Here is a 23,934-nt window from a genome sequence, read left to right on the forward strand (position 1 = left end):
CATGACAGCCCGCAACAATGTACATGGTGATACACGGCCAGGACGAACTGCAGTGAATGTTGAACTGATTGATACTGGCTGTATCAGGCGGGCATTAGAGTAACAGAGGTAGAGAATTACCGGGCGTGATAAATAATGTATCAGATTCTCCTTCCGGTCGCACGGTCTGCGTACGCGGAGCTTTGTTGCCTCCTGGGACCGTCTGATACAGAAGTATCAGAGACTTGTACCTAGGTACATTACTGTATCAGTATCAGGTTGGGACTGATACCGAAAATTGCTGTCCCAACCCACCTCTAGTATTGCCAGATTGTAAATGTCAATGTCTCGTACCAAGGAGCGAAAATTCTCGTACGACACAAAAAATCTCGTACACAATGGTATTGTAAAAGCAAAAGTTTAAATGTGTTTCTACAATATTTTTATATTTGAGTTACGAGCCTAACATATCTAAACTAAACAATTTTCACAATCCTATGATTACATATGTAAAACATTATTAACAACAATTTTCACAATATCTACAATTATTCCTGCCATTCACTCTTTTTGCATTATTTTTTTCATAAAAAATATCCAGTTTTTTTTTATTTTAGTTAATTTAACATACAAAAATTCTCTGCATTGTGAGTTAGGGGTTGTGCATTTAACATTATTCTGACTCTGGGTCATCATTTCCTGTGCTAGACAAATAGAGGTTAGCACCTGAAATAAAAAACAAATACTATCTTTTAGTCGGCGTCGCCTGTGTTAACAGCCAAAAAAAAAAGTCAACGCTGTCAGGCAGGAACTTCACTTAATGGTATTAAGTTACAAAATAAATGTTAAACACTTGTTTTGACAAAACGATACAATAAAACTAATATATCTTACTAGAACCCGGGTAAAAAAAAAAAAACAGTGATAGTGATCTTCAAAATTCTCGTACAAAAGCGTACGAGATCCAACTTTACCTCGTACAACGTACACGGGTTCTAAATTCTCGTACAATTACGAGAATTCTTGTACGTCTGGCAACAAGACCAGGGAGGGGAAGAAACCCCGCGGGAAAACGACGGAGCGTGGGAAGATGATGCCGGCCAGTTTTGTGAACGGAAAGAGTTTACAATTTTAATTAACAAGAATTATTAGGCTTATTAGAAGTTTTAGTTTGTGTTTGTTATTTGAATTAGATATGCATTGGATTCCCTTATGCGCATTGCCACACCCGGCCGGGCGCTTTGTACACCTAGCCGGCCGTGACTGACGTCACGTCGTTCGAGGCACCGCCCCCCCCCCCCCCCCCCCCTTACAATAAGCTACAAGCGCTGGCGTGTTCGGCGCACTGACACTGGTTCAGGTTTTGAAAACACACAACGGCCTATGCTCTCAGAGGGAGCACCGACGGTGGCGTCATCATTACAAACTATAATCGTCTGCCCTTCTGAGAAGGGCAGATTGCAATAAATTTAAACCTTGTATTCACCTGCAGATTTGTAACATTTTACATTAATGTACGAATTATGTTGTAATATTTACTTTATATTAACACAAGTGTAATCCTAACAATTAATTTTGTGACCTTTATAAGTGTTAAAGTGTATTTTATTGACATACCATCATACATTTATAGGATTTCAGAGAGAAATAAATTACACACAGAAAGCCACACAACTAACATTTTTGCATCTGAATTTTAAAAATTTCCTAGGCTACCCTATGATAAGGGGACCAAAACCCTGGTATATCCCGGCCTCCCAAAATTGTGCACATGCCCCAGCGGTACAGTCTGTGCCTACCCAAAAATAAATCCTGAAGCCAACCCTACACATGTACACAAACGTAACATGTGTAAGTGTGGGGAGTACGCCATAGGCCATACATAAATTGGGTAAAGATAACACACTAACATGTAAATTGGTGTCCTAAGTGTGGCCTTACAAGAAATCACTCTTACAAGATGATCGCCTATTCTCTATAGACGTTGGATCGCGCTGAAACAACCAGCAGACGACTTACCCTCGTAACTCTTCCTCGAAAGGAGGCGAATCACGGGCATGACCTGAGTGACTTATGAGCGTCTTGTTTCACGAGTAAAACGGCCATCCGCCATTTTGTTTCCGGCACTTAAAACGCTCCAAAGGCGCCCCGAGAGATAAGAGAATTTGAGTGAAACAAACAAGTATTCTTACCTTGAAGAAGTTTGAAGTTGTATGTTGTGAGGGGGTTGTTTGATTTTAATTTGTAAGGGTTTACTGGTAATTTTTGTGTACCAACAATGTTTATATCAAGACATGCCGTTATGCAATGTAAAAGAATTCCGAAATATTTTTCTTTTATGCCACGAAAATTATCTTCTTCCTGTGAATGTGAGTAATTAAAAATTATGTGTTTATTGTAGGTTTAGGGTCAGTTTCGCCACCTCTGTATGATTTCAAACAAGCTTAACAACACTTAAACGTCGTTTAGTTACGAATTGTCACCAAATATTTACTCTTCTAATATAATTATATAACCATTGCCAAACTTTAAACAACTCATTTCAGTCCTTTAAATTCTCAACCTTTGTTTAGCACACACAAAAATTAATGCACAATAGTGTCCGCTGATAACATGCAGACGAAAACAAGACATAAAAAACCTCAATTTTTAAGCAAGAAAAATAAGTAGGTAAATGGAGATGATAATGATTTAAATATGTGTGTTTAACAAAATAAAGAATGTGCGAAAGGAAAGTGATCTTCATCTTATTTCCATCACACAAAAGCCTCATATTATTTAATGAAATATTTTCAAATATAATTTTATGTGAATGTTTTAAAATTATTAAATTCAAATTATAATTTTTAATTAAATACTCGAGTTTTAGGTTTCGATTAAAGTTATCTATAACTGTTTACACTTTTTAATGTGGTTATCCTTGTTTCCTTTTGGTAATTTTCTTATGTCACGACTTTTCGGGAAATTAATATAAAATCCAGAAAATACGTTTTTCAAAAACTAGAGATGGTTCTGTATTGACCTTGAAAACAGTGTCATGTTTCAACTGGTTTTTGAGCAATCACAATTTATAGCTTATACGTATACCCAATCAAAAGTTTATCAATAAAAAAAAACCTTATAATACTTGTACATTGCTGCAGCAGTTGCCATTTTTTTTAACCATCTTATACGTGAGAGAAACTTAATCGTAAACCTAACATTCACATTAGTTCATTCCGAGGCTGCGTTTGTGCATGTTCTGTATAAATATTACAAATTTGTTACATAGTGAAAATGACCGTTTGGATTACATAGCTCCATTAAAAATATTTTAATATATTGTGGATGGTTAGTGATATTATTATAGTTACATAAAAATATAATAAAAAATATTAAAAATATAATAAAATATTTTAATGGTTACTTAAAAATGACTAATTTCACCAAAGCTTACCGAAGTTCACCATTTGCTCGAGCAACTCAGTAGCACATATTACAGAATAAAAATGTACATGAAAGATGTCCATGTTGTCTTTCATCTTTGATAGACTTATGTGAAGGGGAAATAAGAGAATAATCAAGCTACTTAAAAAATATTTAATAAAAGTGTGGATGGTTGATTAGGTTAGTACAGCTACATTAAAAATACTGTGAAATTGTGTGAACGTTTGGCTAGGTCAGGATAGCTACATCACAAATGGGTAATTCCCAAGTAACAATTAAAAATATTTGGCAGTATGTTTAATGTAGCTATACTAACCTAACTAGTAAAGTACAAAGATTTATTTTTCTTTTTCCTAACACTAAACATTTTATGACAAAGAAACAATTCCATGATGAAAACAAAGTTCGCAGTACAACAAAACAGTTGATACCTCTGAATATATGATAGAAATGATTGGTGTTACTCCTGACATAAAATACCACTGTTCTTGTAACTAGTGTTAAAAATGGCTGAGAGTCGGGAATCCCTCGCTGTGGCCACCAAGTATTTGAATAGGTTCCACTTGAGCCACGAGTTGTTCAAGTCTTCTAATTGATAAACCAATGTCCGACAGCACTGCTCGAAACATAGGTATGAAGCTATCCACTACTCACAACTCACTTTGAAATATTAATTTGTGAGCCTCCTCTCAATAACTTGAATTTGTCTGTGGACTTCAAGCGATTACCAAACAAACAACAGACAAGTCCACCTTCCTCCTAGGAGTCGGAGTCTTAGTAATCACACAGTATCTTACACTTCGAGCCAATAACTCAACACTTTTAACTTGACCTTGTTCCTGTGCTATTATAAGTATACTGATGTAAATCACAGACACATTGCATCATCCTACTTCCAGACAAAGAAAAATGTCAAATCTGTGTGTGTGTGTGTGTATATATATATATAATAAATATGATAGTTTAAATTTTCAACTTCAAAATAAATTATCAGCCAGTCAGCACGGTTTCAGATCTGGAATGTCCACCACTACTAACCTAATTACTTTTCTTAACCCAATCCATAATGTAGTAACTAACAGAGGTCAGGCAGATGCCTGTTATTTTGATCTAGCCAAAGCATTCGATACAGTAAACCATTCGCTACTTTTAAAAAAACTATCAGACTTTGGTTTTTGTACTAACTACTTGAACTGGTTTTCTAGCTATCTCAATAATAGATACTTTTTTGTATCTGTCAATAACCATAAATCCTCTTTACACCATGCTAGTTCTGGAGTACCACAAGGTGCCACTCTCTCACCTCTCCTCTTCAATATATTTATAAATGACATTACCATGGTCCTTAATTACTCAACTGGTGTACTCTTTGCTGACGATTTGAAAATCTCTAAAATAATATCTACAGTCAATGATTGCGCTCTTCTACAAAGGGATATTAATGAAATCAATAATTGGTGTCTTCTAAACTTGGTCAATCTTAACGATAATAAAACTAAGGTAATATCCTTTACTAGGAAATATAACCCTATAGTTTATAATTACATTCTGAATAGTAACCCAATCTCAAAAACTTTCATTATAAAATACCTTGGTGTCTTTCTAGATTCAAAATTATTTTTTCATAAACAAATAGACTACTTAAACTCCATTTCAAAAAGAACATTTGCTATTATAAAATATATCACTCATTATGCTACCAATTCCGATTCAATTATTTCTCTTTACTTAGCATTAATTCGATCTAAATTAGAATACTGTTCAACTATCTGGAATGACATTGGGTCGACTGATATTGAGAAACTAGAAAATTTACAAAACAAATTGTCTCAACTAATAATTCATAGAGTTTTTCCGCATCCCAATCTTATTCCTCTAGCAGACCGTAGAGCCTATTTGGACTATCTTTTTGTACATAACATTTATAACTATAAAATTAAATGTAGCTATATTCTTCAGAACACCGGATTGAGAATCCCCCAATTCAATTCTCGCCTCTTTTCTAGTTTATGTACTATTTATAACAAGAATGATCTTATTTATAGACTCGTTAAAAACTATAATAAACACAACACCAAGTCAAATTAATTGTGTACAGAGCTATGTTTTAAAGTATTTAATGTAATTTATATCCTCATACTAATTAGAGTCGGTATTTTTTCTCTTTCACGTTTACATTATTGTACTCTATTAAATTTTATGTTTTGCTGCTTACTACTTTGTACTAATTATTATTTTAAGTATTATATTTGTATTTGTCCTTGTGTTGTCTGTGTGTATGGATGTCTTGTCCTTTGTTTTTTGTTTCTTTATGTATTTGTGTATATTTTGTATATGTCGTGCCCACCACTAAAGTCCCTGGACTGTTGGTGCGCATGTAACAAAATTCAAATAAATAAAATAAATAAATTATATATATATATATATATATATATATATATATATATATATATATATATAAAAATAAAAAAAATTGGATGATGGTAGTATGGCGTCGTTAAACTCCAACACCATGAAAGTTGGCACATAGAAGTATTTTTTCATGGAAAAGGTTTTTATTCTATCAATTTTTTTGTAACTCGCTGCTAGATGGCGCTGCAGCGCATCAACTTCTACGCCGTTCAACCGATCGCCATGGGTGAAGAGGAGATTATAGGTCATTGACATTCTGACAGTAATTGTGTGTCCCTTCTCTATGTCCGCCACACTGTCATATAGCACTATCACCCTGTGTTCAGCCTGGGCAACGCCGTGTATGGCAGCTATGAATAACTATTCTTTTATTACATTTGTATCACACACAACTAAACTATCTTTGGAAGTCTTACATGACCATTATTTATACAATATCTATTTTGCTATAACTCAAAGAACACATAGCTTAGCAACAAATTATAACAAATACTAATTGTGACTGTGATTAGTTATCGGTGAGTAAGTTTAATAACAAATAATGATTTTGATTAATAATTGGTAAGCAAGTGTAAAATTTAAGTGATATTCTTGTAATTGTAGGCAAACAACATTTGTGTCACATGCAATTAAACAATTTTTGGATATCTTATCTGTCAATAAACATTAAATACTAGCGATTATTTGAAAGTAAATTAAATATACACAGGCAGGACATCTGCCAGGTTTTGCAAGTAATACATAAAAATAAAAGTAAAAATAATGTAAGCAACAATCAAATTGAACGAAATGAAAAAAAAAAAAAAAAGTTAAAATTAACATTTTGCAGCTTTGTCAAATCAAAGTAAGCTATCATCATAAACTGAGGGACTCTGCGAGACCAGTTCTTCCAGGGGGGCGACAGAATTGTATCCCCTTGGAAAGGGTACCTTTCAGGATTTTCTGTACAATGACACAGCAGAAAATAAACTGGAAAGGTACCCTTTCCGATTTCTTAAAATTCATATTATTTTCTGCTTTAAAATTGTGAAAGTTATCCCCTCTAACCTAACCTTACAGGGTGGCCAGCCAACCGGGAAATCGGGAAATACGGGAAATAGCCAGGATTTCTTAAAAAAACCAGGAATACCTGGAATCAACCAGGAATTTTTATTAGAACCGGGAATTTTTTTTATGAAGTAACGATCACAATAACATACGGCTGTTAAATGAGCACGTTCACCACCCGTCGAAGCACGACAGTGTGCTCGTGTGCTATATTTTGTGAAAGTTAATTTGTTCATATTGCATTTAAAAACTTTTGTAGTACGTAAGAAACCGTTAACAATTCAGACTTCCATACTTATTATGTTTCTGTATTCAAAAGCAACAGCATTTTGGCTGAAAATGTTGTTGTAGGATGGTAGTAATTTCTCGCACGGCATGTTGGTAGCACTAGTTTTGTATGTATATTTGTTTTTACTTTGCGCTCATGTTGTTGCGTCACGGTATCACGGATACTTTTCTCGAGTTTTTTTTTAAAGTTTAGTTGTGCGGGACGTTGTTTTGAATCTTTTAATCTAACATGTAATTGGCGCAGACTATCAAAATGTCAACGAGTTCGGTCACCACATACAATGACAAATGTACGGAAGAGTTTGAATGGGTGGAGAAAGATCCAAAGTGCGGGACGAACGCTATTTGCAATTTCTGTAATCTTAAAATCTATATCGGTAGCATGGATGGGAAGAACAGCATTAGCCAGCCACGCAAGAGGGGCAAAACACGTGCGTTTGGTGTCAAGTAATTTTTGTGACGTGAGATTATAAATTTTTTGTTGGTGGTAGGTTTTGTTTTAAGCAAGTTGGTAAATCTGTATTGTACGGATTAGCGCCAAAAAAAAAAGTACAAATATGAAATAACTTTCATTATATGCTCTTTTACGTCCTCTTTTCAGAACCGCCTGCGGAGATTAAAAATTCCAATTACTTTTGGAGATATCGCCGTTCTTATTTTGCAATACAAGCCCTATGTAATCATTTCACAGACGCCATTTTATATTTTGCCGTGTGTGCGTGAATGCCTAAATAACAGAAATTTTCCATTAGGTAAGGTTAGTTACATGATAAATACTTCAAAATAAACGGAAATTAAAATAATATCAAATAATTTTACTTGTATAGTTTTAAGTATTTATAATGTAACTGACCTGACCTAACAAAACGGGACAAAGGTAGATTAGGTCAGGTCAGCTACAGTATAAATACTTTGAAACTGAACGGACATTAAAAATAATAAAAATTAATTTTAATGGTTGTTTAGTTTTAAAGTATTTATAATGTAGCTGACCTGACCTAACAAACCGGGAAAAAGGATGAACAGTAGGAACTCACGTAATTTTCTTTTTACGTGATGTAGTCGTTCAACTACGTCGCGAAGAAAAAAAAAATCATACTTGTAAACAATAGTGATGGGTCGTTCGTTAACGATTCGTTCAAAAAGAACGAATCTTTGAGAGAACGAAATCTTGCGATTCGTTCGCGATGTAAAGAACCGGCTCTTTGAGAGCCGGTACCTTGAAAGATTCGGTAGAACGAAAATGCGGAGAGAACGAGAGAACCAACCGGCTCTTTGAGAGCCGGTACCTTGAAAGATTCGGAAGAACGAAAACGCGGAGAGAACGAGAGAACGAGATGAGAGAACCGGCCACGCGCCCGGTCTGATTCGTTCGTGAAATGATTCATGACGTCAGGAGTCTGAAGAATTAGTAATCACAGCGTGAGCATGTTCATAAGAGCAAACGATAACTGATCAAATAAAATAGGGTAACATGAAAAGTATCTATACCTGAAAATGTCAACTGTTAAGTAGTGGTTTAAAATTGCGTTTTCACATTCACATACACAAATTTGGGGAAAAAAAAAAAACATGAATTAAAAATAACAGGGAAAGTAACTACAAATGTTCACACTTACCATTTAGGTGTTAATTAATGTACCTACTTCATTTTTCTCTCTTCATACTGAATCGCAGTAGTAGTATTCAATTTTTGTCTTTTTTTCTCTAAATGTGTTGGTCTACATGTAAACACTTTACTCTCTCTAGAGTGTAAATAGCCTGTATATTAATATTTGTAACTTAAAAAGTAATACAATATAAATAATCTTGTTTCATATACGCAACTGTGATTCACTGGCTACGAAAAGCAATGTTCAAGTACTAGCTATAATAGTGCGATTACAAATTAAAGTTAAGAAAGATCACTTTCGTACCTAACATTCTTAGATTTAATGCTCCCGTATTATATAGAATCACTGCATGAAGCATTTGCAGCGATCAACAGTCAATAATTTTATAACAGTCAGTATACAACTAGACGTTTGAAATTTCATTTACCCATGCAGAGTAGATAAAGATAACCACCCACGCGATCCAGCCTCCTCTCGTTATCGGGTCACGCGATAACGAGGGGAGGCTGGAAGCAAACACGTAGCCAATACTCTAAAGGATGAACGAGTTACGACACCTGATAAAAGAGCCAGATCCTATTCACAGAAAAGAACGAAATGACTGAGATGAACGAATCGTTCTGAACGAATCTTTCACGGAACTGATCCGAAAGTACCGGATCGGTCAAAAGAACCGTTCTGCCCATCACTAGTAAACAAGCAACAATGGTGAACGCGGGAAGCCTACGATTCACTCATCCTTCTGGACATACCCGAATACTCACGTTGGCAAGCCTTCTTTCAACAGACGAGAGGCAAACGCCCGATCGTGCATCTTCGGTTTTTTTTTGTTTATTGTAAATAAATATGCAACTAATGAAAACTAATGGTCAATTGATTATGTTAGCTTCATTGTAAATACTTCAAAACATTGTGGATGGTTGATTTGGTTAGGATAGCTACATTAAAAATACTGTGAAATCATGAAAACGGTTTCCTAGCGCTGGATAGCTACATATTAAAAAGTTATTTGCTAAGCAACCATAAAATGATTTTACAGTTTTTTTAATGTAGCTATACTTACCTAATATAACCAACCATCTACAATGTTTTAAAGTATTTTTAATTACTTCTGTTCTTGCTAATTTTAAGAAAAGAATGCTTGCCAACGTGAGTATTCGGGTATGTCCAGAAGGATGTGTGAATCGTAGGCTTTCCGCTGAAACGCCGCGTCAGTGCACAACATAAAAATTAAAAAATTACATATCTCCTAAAGTATTTGGAATTTCTGATCTCCGTCGGGTTTAATGAAATGAGGAAGTTAAAGAGCACAGAATAAAGGTATTTTCGGATTTTTAAAATTTTTTTTAAAAAAATCGCCAAAAAATGAATATTAAAAAATTCGATATCTCCAAAAGTAATTGGAATTTTTTATCTCCGCAGGCGGTTCTGAAAAGAGGACGTAAGATAGCATATAATGAAAGTTATTTCATATTTGTACGATTTTTTTTGGCGCTAATCCGTACAATACAGATTTACCAGCAAGTTCATTGATTTAATTTTTAAGCCTATAGTTAAGTTGTCTATTGTTTAACGGCAATAAAACATCATATTGTGTGTGCTTTGTGTAACAAAAATGCAAATTGTATGCAAATATTGATAAAAACCACCCTTGAAAAAACCTGGAAAAAACCAGGAATTTTATTATCCCAGAAGAGTGGCCACCCTGCGTTACCTATCCTAATCTAACCTAACCTAATCTAATCTAACCTAACTTAACCTAAACTAACCTAAACTAACCTAAACTAATCTAAACTAAACTAAACTAACCTAACCTAACCTAACCATTCCGATTACAAACATGTCGCAAACTGGAAGGGGATAACTTTCAGGATTTTAAAGCAGAAAATAATATGCATTTTAAGAAATCGTAAAGGGTACCTTTCCAGTTTATTTTCTGCTGTGTCATTGACCAGAAAATCCTGAAAGGTACCCTTTCCGAGGGGATAGATACAATACAGCCCCCCCGTTCCAGGAAGTGTTATCAGTTAATTTTAGAAATATTGAAACTATGCACAAAAAGTGAATCTAGTAGTTTTCTGCTCTCAACAGGAGGAACTAAGTTTTAATAACTTCTTTTGATTTATAATATTATAATTTTAAATAATGTTTGAATTTTTTTCTAGTTTGTCCAGTTCCAGATTACAGATTACAGATCCAAATTCTAATTTGGCTTTTACAAAAGAAAAATGAGGTGTTAGGTTTGAATCAATTTTCGAAGCTTAGTATGTGATGAATATAAGGGCTTAGCTCAGAGCTGGCGCGCAAACATGGCTGCAGTGTGAATAGCTCAGAGCTGGCCCTTCCACTTGCCGTGTGAGAACACCCCTCCTCCATCTGTCTTCAATCATATTGTACAGAAACTTTGTTTATTTTTACATTTCAGCTGTTTTGTTACCATTATACTGTAATATATTTTTTTTGTGTTTGTGTTCATAATTACTTCAATGTGATTGTTTTTTTGTCTTAAAATTGATTTATTTGGGGTTTGAAGGCTCAGTGTATGATTATTTTGCATACATTTTGCAGTCTTATGTATTTTTAGACTGTTATCTTTTTAACATTTTCAACTGGCATAATGTGATTGGCTACTGTCTTGGGATTGTGGCATTCAAAGTTTCAAACTATTGCACACGCCAATCAATATATGGCACAAGGACTAATTGCTAATTTTTTATTGAACACATCAGTAAAATCTTTATGATGACAAGACATTAAGACGTAAAAACTAAGATGGGTCTGTTGAATCCTCGAATATCACAGAATCTCTAGTATTCTAAAGATTCGAGATTTGAGCAAAAAGATTCAAAGAAAAAATTTTGGAGAAAATATTCAACACTTACAACTTATAAGTTAACTAGGCTTGAGACTATTCTATATCCTGATTCCTAACATTACTGATGTAGTTATGTACCAAGATGACGTTGCTTATGTCATAGAGCATAGTAATTTCCTAAGGTAAAATGCTGTTGTGAAGAGAGGGAGGCAGCTCTGATACCCTCACGTGGTTGGAGTCCACCCTTCGTTTCGACTTCTTGCTTGCAACAGATCTGAGCCTGAGTTTCAGCCATATACCAGCAGAAATTGGATTTGTAAAAGTTACCATGATTTTTCGTTCTTCATATTTTAAACAAATATATATTACGTTCTCTTAAAAAAAAAGCATTGTAATATTTGTGTAAATATATTGGAATATAAATATTAAAGAATTATTTATTTACACATATAATTCTTGCAGTACTTTATAGAAAAATATTAAATTTTGAAGAATAAATTAGTTTTGATGTGTCGTTAAATTTTTTATCACATCCTGAGACTTTCAAAAAGGACTCCACAGTTATTAACATAAAAATGATTTTTTCTCTTATTGTTTGAATTAGTACAATTAATTTAGTTTTTAAATATCATTTATTTTGATTGCAGCATCATTTTAAGTTATTGCTCAGTTAATTGGTAACAATTAATTTGTCCCAGTTAAAAGATGTACTAATGATGTAAAAAACTTGGCTTAGCTGCTGATTCAAAAATAAATAAAAACTGATGAGAATTATAATTTAACAATGTGATTTTAAGATAGGTCAAATTTATCACATGAAAGGAAACTACATGATCAAGTCATTTAATCTCTTACTGGTAACTTGTCATGTGTATAAGCAAAAGCTTAGTCAAAAGCAATGTCAATTTTTGTTTTGCAGTACCAAATTATGAATATATTTTGGTGGAGAAGAAAGGGGAAAAGCAGAATGTGGCACTCATCACCTTGAACCGACCGAAAGCCCTGAATGCATTGTGCGACGGGCTGATGAAAGAAGTTGGCGATGCTGTTTCTCGTTTTGAGGAAGACAAGTCTGTTGGAGCCCTTGTCATCACGGGGAGCGAGAAGGCCTTTGCTGCAGGTATTGTTGTTAGTTGCTGTAGTGCGACTGGACCGGAGTGGTGCGACTGGACCGGAGTGGTGCGACTGGACCGGAGTGGTGCGACTGGACCGGAGTGGTGCGACTGGACCGGAGTGGTGCGACTGGACCCGAGTGGTGCGACTGGACCGGAGTGGTGCGACTGGACCCGAGTGGTGCGACTGGACCCGAGTGGTGCGACTGGACCCGAGTGGTGCGACTGGACCGGAGTGGTGCGACTGGACCGGAGTGGTGCGACTGGACCGGAGTGGTGCGACTGGACCCGAGTGGTGCGACTGGACCGGAGTGGTGCGACTGGACCCGAGTGGTGCGACTGGACCCGAGTGGTGCGACTGGACCCGAGTGGTGCGACTGGACCCGAGTGGTGCGACTGGACCGGAGTGGTGCGACTGGACCGGAGTGGTGCGACTGGACCGGAGTGGTGCGACTGGACCGGAGTGGTGCGACTGGACCCGAGTGGTGCGACTGGACCGGAGTGGTGCGACTGGACCCGAGTGGTGCGACTGGACCCGAGTGGTGCGACTGGACCCGAGTGGTGCGACTGGACCGGAGTGGTGCGACTGGACCCGAGTGGTGCGACTGGACCCGAGTGGTGCGACTGGACCGGAGTGGTGCGACTGGACCCGAGTGGTGCGACTGGACCCGAGTGGTGCGACTGGACCCGAGTGGTGCGACTGGACCCGAGTGGTGCGACTGGACCCGAGTGGTGCGACTGGACCCGAGTGGTGCGACTGGACCCGAGTGGTGCGACTGGACCCGAGTGGTGCGACTGGACCCGAGTGGTGCGACTGGACCCGAGTGGTGCGACTGGACCCGAGTGGTGCGACTGGACCCGAGTGGTGCGACTGGACCCGAGTGGTGCGACTGGACCCGAGTGGTGCGACTGGACCCGAGTGGTGCGACTGGACCCGAGTGGTGCGACTGGACCCGAGTGGTGCGACTGGACCCGAGTGGTGCGACTGGACCCGAGTGGTGCGACTGGACCCGAGTGGTGCGACTGGACCCGAGTGGTGCGACTGGACCCGAGTGGTGCGACTGGACCGGAGTGGTGCGACTGGACCGGAGTGGTGCGACTGGACCGGAGTGGTGCGACTGGACCGGAGTGGTGCGACTGGACCGGAGTGGTGCGACTGGACCGGAGTGGTGCGACTGGACCGGAGTGGTGCGACTGGACCGGAGTGGTGCGACTGGACCGGAGTGGTGCGACTGGACCGGAGTGGTGCGACTGGACCGGAGTGGTGCGACTGGACCCGAGTGGTGCGACTGGACCCGAGTGGTGCGACTGGACCCGAGTGGTGCTACTGGACCGGAGTGGTGCGACTGGACCGGAGTGGTGCGACTGGACCGGAGTGGTGCGACTGGACCGGAGTGGTGCGACTGGACCGGAGTGGTGCGACTGGACCGGAGTGGTGCGACTGGACCGGAGTGGTGCGACTGGACCGGAGTGGTGCGACTGGACCGGAGTGGTGCGACTGGACCCGAGTGGTGCGACTGGACCCGAGTGGTGCGACTGGACCCGAGTGGTGCGACTGGACCCGAGTGGTGCGACTGGACCCGAGTGGTGCGACTGGACCCGAGTGGTGCGACTGGACCGGAGTGGTGCGACTGGACCGGAGTGGTGCTACTGGACCGGAGTGGTGCGACTGGACCGGAGTGGTGCGACTGGACCCGAGTGGTGCGACTGGACCCGAGTGGTGCGACTGGACCCGAGTGGTGCGACTGGACCCGAGTGGTGCGACTGGACCCGAGTGGTGCGACTGGACCCGAGTGGTGCGACTCAACCTATGGCCTGTCGCTGATTTGCTGGACCAGCAAGCTTGCAGAGTCAAATCTTGCAGAGTCAAATCTTGCCATTTATACTGTAGATTTATTACATTTTATGGTAACAATTTTTTACACCTAATATTTTCTATACCTATAACAATTCAGCATCCATATGTTTGTGCTCGCAAAACTTGCAAAGTAGTGGGTCGAATGACTGAAATTTTGACACAACATTAAATTTCAATACGCTATTGTTTTTATATTAAAATTAAAAAAAAAAGAAGTGAATTTTTCAATTTACAGTTTGTTTACCTGGTCATAACCGGTGATGACATGTCAAAACAATTACCCATTACGTTTTTTTGATATGAAAACTTGTAAACATGCATTATAAAAAACTATTAAGTAACATAGCTCATGAAATTATTATACAAAAACATCAAAGTAACTGTTTACCTGTAAGCAAAACCTGTATCATCACTTTATTTATATTATAGAAAATTCTTAAGCTTCTTGTACCAATTTTACATACTGCTGTTTGGTTTCGAAACAAAATTTACACATCACTTTCATTCTGCGTATTCGGAGGCTTGTGCATGCCTGTAGCTTTTTTAACCTTGTTGTGTGCCTTTGATTACTGTCCAAACTATAAACCTTAACTTCTCTTACACCTGTAGTTAGTTTGTCAACACACACACTGTTGACACCTCCCCACCTGCACCAATGCAAAAGTCTGTTTCCACTTTCTTCCATACACAACTTATACTTCGTGAAGTTTTTCCCACCACTTCACCATAAAATGTCTTTGTGCTTACTTTACTTGCATTACCCACCTGTATGTTTACATTCTTGACACTGTAAAACATCTTTCCTATAGAAAGTTTACTATGTTATTGTATTTATTGATTTTCTTTTTTTTTTAAAGTAAAATTTGAAGTTTCACCATATAATGAATGCTTTTCTACAGGTAATAATTATGCCAGATTGAAAAATATTGAAATTCTGTGATGCTGTCAAAAACAAATATGCAATTAACTGTTAGATTAACTTTAAAGATATTAACAAAAAAAAATAATAAAAAGAAATTATCAATCACTGACTATGTTGTTAATTGTGAATATTATAATAACTAAACCTAAGTGTAAGTTGATCAAAGCAAGAAATGTTATATTAATTCATTTTGTACATTAATAGTAATATTCCATTATTTAATAGAAATAACATTCTAAATGACAATGAATATTCTAGTGAAACTTGTATCAAGAGAAACTTGTTAATAATTTTTCTTTTAGACCTTTATAATAATCTCAGTTAATATAATTTATGGTAGAAATTGTTTCACTCGCTAGCTCTTATATATGCTGTGAGTTTGAGACTCTAAACCCATAACCACTGAGTATTCCTAACTGATGTTACAGGTCATTCACAAGACAATTGTGCAGTTGCCGTCATATACCAGGGAAATGTCTTATTCTGTTGAGGGGACTCAGTTGTGTGTGGATAGCTCATAGTTGTTGACTGAATATTGCAGAATCCCGTACAATACTACCTTTAATTAGTACAATGACTAAATTGTGTTGATGGCAGGGATCTTGTAGACAATGTCGATATAAACACACATCGGGAATGCAGTATCCTCTGGAATCCACGTTGGTACGGACACACAAGAACTCCCGTCGTATTTTTGAAGTTCCCCGACGATTTACACACGCAAATTTTTAAGAAACTTCTTTTTAATGCGATGAGCCCCTAAACTGAAGAAACTCGTTTTCTTCTAAAGAAAACTAAATCATGTCGTAATTCAGCTTACTTTGCAAAGTCATTCTGGTATAGACCAAAACTTAATAATTGGATTTTTCCTTCCAAAAAAAATCTTTTCTTTCCTTTTTTAAACTTCTGCTGACCAAAGACAAAAATGACTAGAATAATACTTTTGAATAAAACCAATAAATCCGACTAAAGAAAAGAAGAAGAAAAATATATATTTCCAACGATAAATAAGTGAAATTATTCTAAATAAATATTGGTTCTCTTAGTATAAGCTCCACCGGACATATAATCAACATTAACTAATTTATATTAAGCACACATTTCAAAATAAATATTTAACTAATTTAAGTTCTATAAACCATATAAATATATGTAGGTTTATAACACATGTAACTAATCCATAATTTGTTACAAAAACTTATTTATAGGGTCATCTATGTTTGTATGCAGATCATCCTGCATTCTCTGCATCGGCTTGTGGTGCCTGTAACTGTCAAAAGCAATAGGCTTACTTCATGTTTACTTCCACTGCCGGTAACTTTAGCAATATCATGATTTGTCACATTAGGACAGAAGGGAAAATAGTTGGAAATAGGATGAAAAAAGGTCAAAATTATTGTATTGAGAAGTTCAACCTGGAGGGTTGCAAAGGGGTTCCCATACCAATGGAGGATAGGGTGGATGTCAATGACACAGAAACTGTTGTGGATGTTCTCTATGAAGACCTTGTAGACCAGCCAGTCATAGCATTTGCTATGTCGTACTTGAGCCACTTTCTAGATAAACCACCTCGTCCTTGGTGGAATGCAGCCAAGAAGGTGCTTCGTTACAACAAAACATTGGTCTCAGGTCATGACGTGTGCAGATGCAGATTGGGGAGGTGACAAGACATTGCAAGTGTGTCAGTGGGACTTGAAGAAACAGCCAGTTGTTGCCTCTACCCTAGCAGCAGCGGAAGTACTCTACTTGGAAGGGCTTTTGTCAGAGTTTGTGGGTGAAACAGGAAATGTGATCTACGAGTTAATGATGGACAATAAAGAAGAAATTCACATGATGAAAAACTACGAAAATACAAAGTGGTTTCAGCATATTGACATAAATATTCATTTTCTGAAAGATATTGTTAACAGCAATTGATTGGTTGGTTATGTAGAGTCCAACAAAAATGTTGCTGATATATTTACCAAACCTTTAGGCTTTACTAAGTTTGCATATTAAGAGTGACGTGCGACGTGCCGCGCACGTCTATAATCACGAAGCCGTCAGCCCCTTCCTTCCTAAACACGTGTGCGCGCCGCCGCCACTGACGGCCGCGGCAGCAGTCGCCGTCCGGCCACCACCGCGTCGCCCGTTGCCAGGGCAACCGCGCCGCGTCCTTAGTTGCCATGCCAACCAGCTGGGTGCGCGCGCACACTCCTACCGGCCGCCACCCCTCGCCTACCCCTCTCTCGCCAGGCCGAGCGGGTGCGTGCGCTGCCTCCCCCTCCTCACCCACCTCTGCGTGCCCAGCCGCCTCCTCCCGCCTTCCCCTCACCTTCCAAGCCGTGGTCCGTCCAAGTCACGTAGGCCGGCTGGAATTCCTGGAAGCGCCCGTGATTCTTGGAACCCTCGGCCCTTCCTACGTCACGCCCTGGCCCTCAGGAGGGGTATATAAGGCCGGCCCTGGAGTCGTTATTACGGCTGTCGGTGTGAAAGGTAGCCTGAATGCAGCTCGGCGCGTGGCAGGAAGCAGCTTCGTCGGCGAAGGCCCGCAGGGGAGCTCGATGTGCTGCAAAAATGCGAAGTGTAGACGAACTGCGGGCTGGAACTTGCGGAGCTGTGAACTGCTGCGCGCGCAACGGAATTGAAATGCATCGGAACTCTGAAGGAAGACATCAGGAACCTTCAGCTGGGGCTGCTGTAGGTGTGGCAGCAGTAGCCTCGAGCGGCGCGACCTTCAACCGTCTCGGGGATTTTGGGTGGCGAGGTTGGTTCCCTCCCCCCACCCTGGCTTGAAAAGTACTGCTGTTGACCTGAAGAAGGAAGATGAAGATGGCGCAACGTCAGGCTGCCTTTCGCACCGAGAGCCAGCAGTTCGAGCCGGTTTACTGGCTCGTCTGCCCGCTTCTGTCTTAACTGTGGCTGCCTGGGCAGCTGTGGCTGGGCTGACGTGAAGTCGCCCGCCCCTGGGGGCGCATGCGCCCCTGGCTAATAATAACCCAGGAGCTCCCAACTTAAATGCGGGCCGCAAGGCCCAAGCACCCAACTCCACCAAGGTTGATTTTTCAGCCCCTCCAACTCTTCTTACCTGGACCCTTCTTCCTCTTGTCCAGTAGTTACCTGCTTGCTTAATGCATGTTAATTGATCCCCGCATGAAGCGGCCCAGGGTTTTCCCTGTGTCTATGCAGGTTTTACCTGGGCCACACTTAGCTAGCTTTTAAGCTAGGCGACCAATGGGGCGTCAGTCATGGCGCCAATTGCAGCCATGGCTGGCCAATAAACCCCAATAAGCACATGATGCACGCGCCCTTGTCCTGCATGGTTAAAAACCCGCATGGTAGAGTGTATAGGCTTCGGCCTGAGACACACTTAGGTCCTCCCCTAACCTGGACCCTCCCCTACACACTTAGAATTAACTTAGGCTAGGAAAAAAAAACAAAAAAAAAAAAAACAGGAGGTCAGTTGGTGTCCTAGAGGCACCACTGGCAGCCGAGCCCCGCTCACCGCGCCTTCAACCGCTCACCGCGCCTTCGCTGGCAGCCGAGCCTGCCAGCCAAGGGCAGAAGATAAACAACCGAATCCGCGAGTAGCTAGTGTATCGGGAGGCTGTCGGTGTTAACCGCGAGTGACAATAATAAATTCATACCGCATACTCGTGAGTCTCTTTTCGGGGTGAGGGGACTCCTCGGGAACCCAGTCGGTCAGCAGTCATCCAGCCAGCCAGCCAGCCAGCCAGCCAGCCAGCCAGCCAGCCAGCCAGCCAGCCAGTCAGTCAGCCAGCCAGCCAGGAAAGACGCATCGACGACCCACCAGGAGCCCCGTGAGTATAGCCGCAAATGCCTTACTCCCGCAGAGGCACAGGAAAGAAACCCCCTCGGGGCCAGTCTGGTGAAGACTGTCTTCCCCCCTGCAATCCTCAACCCATCCCTGTGGAGGGAGATTCAGTAGACACCGCCCCTTGGGTCTACGAAAGGGCTCGGGACCGTGCGGCAGCTGAGAGGAGGCAGGCAATAGGAACACCCCCTAGGCCAGTATTTTTTCCGGCACCCATCAGGCTACCAGCTGCCCCCACTACTGTCAACCAGAAAAGGGGCGACGACCACCTGCAGGGCATTCCACGGTGGGGCAAACCACCAGCGCTCATAAAGCCGTTCCCACCAACCCCACCAAGGGGACTTCACTAGGAGGTCAGGCAGCGCCGCAAGAAGATTGAGCGCAGGGAGGGAACTCGCTCCAGTAAGGAGCCACCCCACCTCGCGACAAGAGATGTGCTCTGTATCAGTTACCGTGGGTTGTTAACCTAGTGTTCTGGCTTTATGCATGTACAATTCCAAATATTTTATTTAGTACATGCTCTACATAGTGTTGTGTATCCAGTAAGGAACCTGTATACTTCAATCTAATTTATATTTGCTTTATGTTACATGACTTGAACTTGACAGGGGGTATCAAGATACATTGTAAACAGTCTGCCATTAGTTTGGCTTGTGAACACCAGGTGCGTACGTGAAATAAAACAGTTGAGCATGTGACCTCTGAAGATGATGTTATTTGTGTTGTTTCTGACTAAATTATTATAACTTTATCACGCTGCCACTTGCATTAAGGACCCGCCCTGTGACTAGTGTTAATTTTAGAATAGCCAGTGCAACATATTTTGTGGTATTCATCAAATCAATAGATTTGTACAAATTTTGATTCCTATAAATATAAAGCATAAATAGTTTTCATATAAACTAAATATGTACTTAAAAAATTTTCTTATTAAACAAGACTCGAACATACAATATAAAGTTATCAGCAACACTGCCAAATTCAGGTTTTCATTATTATTTTTATACTGGGCTACGAAAACTGTTTGTCCTTTGGATCATTGAAGACAGCTGTCACTGTATACAAAGAACACTAAACCATGCTTTCACAGGAGACAATAACAAATAATTACATAAATTAGAAAGTTAGGTAATATAATTTTTTAACATTGCACAAGTAAGTTGTAACATTTGAACACTTTGTTAATTAATCACTAAAGTTAACAAAACTCATAAAGAAGGAAAACAGTTGTGTGTACTAAAGTATGGATGTAAAAAGTAATACTTCTTTTTGATTTAAGACACTGAATTATTTAAAAATTTACTGTAACAAAAATTAATTAAATAAGTACACAGTATTCAATATTAATAAAAACATGTGTATTAAATAATATTATAGTAATCCAATAAACAAATAAAATGTTTTCATATATATATATATATATATATGCTTAAAGCACAATTTGTATAATCCAAAATTTATAATTTAAATCTTTAAAAAAATATTTCACTGCCGAGATGTAAACCACTGTTATTTAGCTCATGAACCACCGCGCTACGAAGCCTAACAGACGATTGAAGGAGAATATGTATTACATTTTTGCAATACCAGTAACCTTAGGTTTTTAAAACTTGAAATTACTCTTTACTATGACTATTTCAGTTTACCAAATATATTCAAGGGTAGTTTCACTATCATAAAATTTCATTTGGCACTACAGTATGTCTCGTAGGCCCTCTAATTTTTGTGAAAGTAACTATATATGGGTTTATGTTCATACACGTGGGTTGCCATCTTTCTGTGAAAATTTTTTTGTATGGTGCGCACACATCTTAAAAATTCTTTGTCATTTTACCATAACGCCCCTAAAAAGTATAACTTCAAAAAAGCTTTCAATGATAACAAAATTTATCTCGCAGATAAGTATTAAAATATGCTGCAAAATTACCAGGATCATAATACTTCGTCAAAAGAAAAAAATTTAAGCCAGCTATAGTTCGGTATTTATCTTTATTAATAGAAAAACAAAATGTAGGCCCTGCTGTAAATGCAGTCAAATGTGTAATATATACAAATAAGGTTAATAAAATGTTCAAGTAAAACAATGTAGAGAAATGCTGCTCTGATGAGGTGTGAAGGAGTTCCCGAAGAAGCTAAAGCCAAGCCTTGTTGCAGGCGCGGATATCAAGGAGATGCAAGACCACACGTTCTCCGTCACGGCCAGCGGGAACTTCCTGGGGCACTGGTCGCGCGTCAGCCAGTGCAAGAAGCCCGTGATTGCTGCCGTGAACGGCTACGCGGTGAGTGGCTGACCTCGAGGCGGCGAGGCGGCGGTGGCAGCGAGGCTGTGACCGGTGTGTTGTTGCAGCTGGGAGGGGGTTGCGAGCTGGCCATGATGTGTGACGTCATCTACGCGGGCAGCAAGGCCAGGTTCGGCCAGCCGGAGATCCTGATAGGCACGATCCCGGGGGCGGGGGGCACGCAGCGTCTCACCCGGGCCGTGGGCAAGAGCCTGGCCATGGAGATGTGTCTCACCGGCGACCAGATCACCGCGGAGACTGCCGAGAGGAGAGGTTAGCCTGGCCATTCGTCAACATCCATTTATATGTTGTTTTTATAATTTAGATTTTTGTGATATATCTTACTTTGACGACACTTTTACATGCTTTTGTGTCAAACATTAACATAAATAAACTTCAAAAAATCCTGCCTCGGCTTATATACTTTAATTTGTAGCTAGCTCTCTTTCATAACATGGGTTTCTTTATAAGTGTAAATTTTGTTCTATAAAATTTCCTTTAATTTTTTTTTCTACAAAAATGTTAAATTTTTTTTTTTGGAAAATTTTGTAGCATATTTAATTAAGATATCTCTTCATTAAGTTAGCATTGTGTAAGCAATTAGACAACATATTTTATTTTTAACAGTCGAAAATTCTCATCATAGATTTTCGTAATATATGTTTCACAGGTGAGTAAGGCATATAGCTACCTAATCTCCAACAGTATTATTTTTAAAATATTTATTTATTAAAATTGTGAAGTCATTTACAAAGTCTTTTAAAAGTACATCTTAGTTTAGATTTGTGTTACAGAAATAATCAAAGGAATATCATATCTGTAAACAACTTTATATTTTTTAAAGAAAGAAATTTGTTGCTTATACAGCTCATCATAGAACTTACTTTCTTTTAAAACTAAATAAACACCCAAATTAATTTGACTAGCATCACTTTTTATTTATCTAAAATACTTCTATTTCATTCAAATAGCTTCTCACCCAACATTCCAGTATTGTAATGTAGAACGTGGGATATTTACTTATTGAAATTGGGCGCCTAATTTTATATTTATGTTTCTCCAGAAATAATCAATTGATTATGATTCCTCTTATTAATATTGCTTTATCCAAGTTATTACACTCAATTGTTCCTGGCTAATTTGTTTCCGCTTACAAGACATGTAAGTGTCAAAAAGGTGTAATAAGGAAGTTTAGCGTGAATCATAAACTAAATATTCAATTATGAATTCGATTTGTCAAATGTATATTTTAAAAATAATGCCAAAGGTTAGGAATTTGACGTAACTAGTTATACCTTCCAAAATATTAGTTTTATTATCTTGACTTAAAAGAACAAGCAAACATAAATGACATCTATTTAGGTGATCAAATAGTCTCAATAACATATATATACTAGATCAGTGATAGTTATCTGTATACGGAAATATATTCCTAGAGAGCCAAAAATCTAAGTAAAGGTATTTCATACTAGTAATGTAACAATTCACATAACCTTACGTCTAGTTCAGTTGTTCGGAGACACTTCAAACTCTGCAGCACTGGACATCTGGATTGCGGTAACCAGAGACAAGGACGTTTCGACCAGCTGAAAACTACGAATACTACTGTTCTAGTTGTAAAATTAGATGACGGCAGTCCAGCATTCTTCTCTGATCCTGAAAAGTCTTTATAATTAATGTGAAACGATCTCACCGACGTAGACAACATGGAACCTTAGATGTATGGTCGTCATGGTTGTGTCGGGAACTCAGGCCTCAGAATTCTTGTGACAGCGACTGACGGCACCGACCATCGTCCTTCAGGGATGGAAAGTACGAAGATTCGAACTCAGGATGGTCAGGAATGTAGATATAGACCGAAGAGTAAGTTCATTCTTGAAGTTCGGAAAATCCATAATTCTGTCAAATTAATGCAGAATTTCATGAACCCAACTTGACGTCTATCAAAATAACGGAACTCCGCTGTAGTCTCTTCTTGTGAGCTGAATGGAAATGTAAAGAGAAGTACGACCCTCACTCAGTACGTATCTTCCTCTCCAGATAATTTTTCTTATTTTATTTGCTTTTAAAACATCCATATTCGAAAAGCACTATCAAACGAATACCTGTTTATAGCAATCATAGATAAATTAACTAGGGATGGGAAAACCGATTCCCAATTTCATCGATACCTACCGATTCTACTTAAATAATCGAGAATCGATGATAAAAGTCGATTCCCGCATGTATCAAAAAAAATCATTTCACATCATTGCAAATCTGTCAGATACAATTATTTAACGACTCTTTGAGTGGGGTTATGACTGACTAGACGCATATATAACAGTCATGTTTCCCCAAATAAACAATATCTAAAACTTGGGTCGATG

The 23,934-nt window shown here is 39.0% G+C and overlaps 1 protein-coding gene across 4 annotated transcripts in view; it reads left to right on the plus strand.

Annotated features, from left to right (window-relative positions):
- Positions 1 to 1,833: 1,833 nt before the first annotated feature.
- The window catches only part of LOC134535437 (enoyl-CoA hydratase, mitochondrial), a 40,884-nt gene continuing 18,783 nt past the window's right edge, over positions 1,834 to 23,934 (plus strand). Inside the window, exons 1-4 of one of the 4 annotated variants that reach the window (XM_063374539.1) lie at positions 1,834 to 2,348; positions 12,500 to 12,700; positions 21,441 to 21,565; positions 21,634 to 21,838. In XM_063374539.1, coding sequence (XP_063230609.1) covers positions 2,258 to 2,348; positions 12,500 to 12,700; positions 21,441 to 21,565; positions 21,634 to 21,838 — 622 coding nt within the window. In that variant the 5' untranslated portion in view covers positions 1,834 to 2,257. Of the gene's footprint in view, positions 2,349 to 6,011; positions 7,584 to 12,499; positions 15,568 to 21,440; positions 21,566 to 21,633; positions 21,839 to 23,934 lie in introns of those variants that run through there. The other 3 variants (XM_063374538.1, XM_063374537.1, XM_063374536.1) reach the window with 3 other exon arrangements.

Source organism: Bacillus rossius, chromosome 8 (genome assembly GCF_032445375.1).
Source record: "Bacillus rossius redtenbacheri isolate Brsri chromosome 8, Brsri_v3, whole genome shotgun sequence".
NCBI lineage: Eukaryota > Metazoa > Arthropoda > Insecta > Phasmatodea > Bacillidae > Bacillus > Bacillus rossius.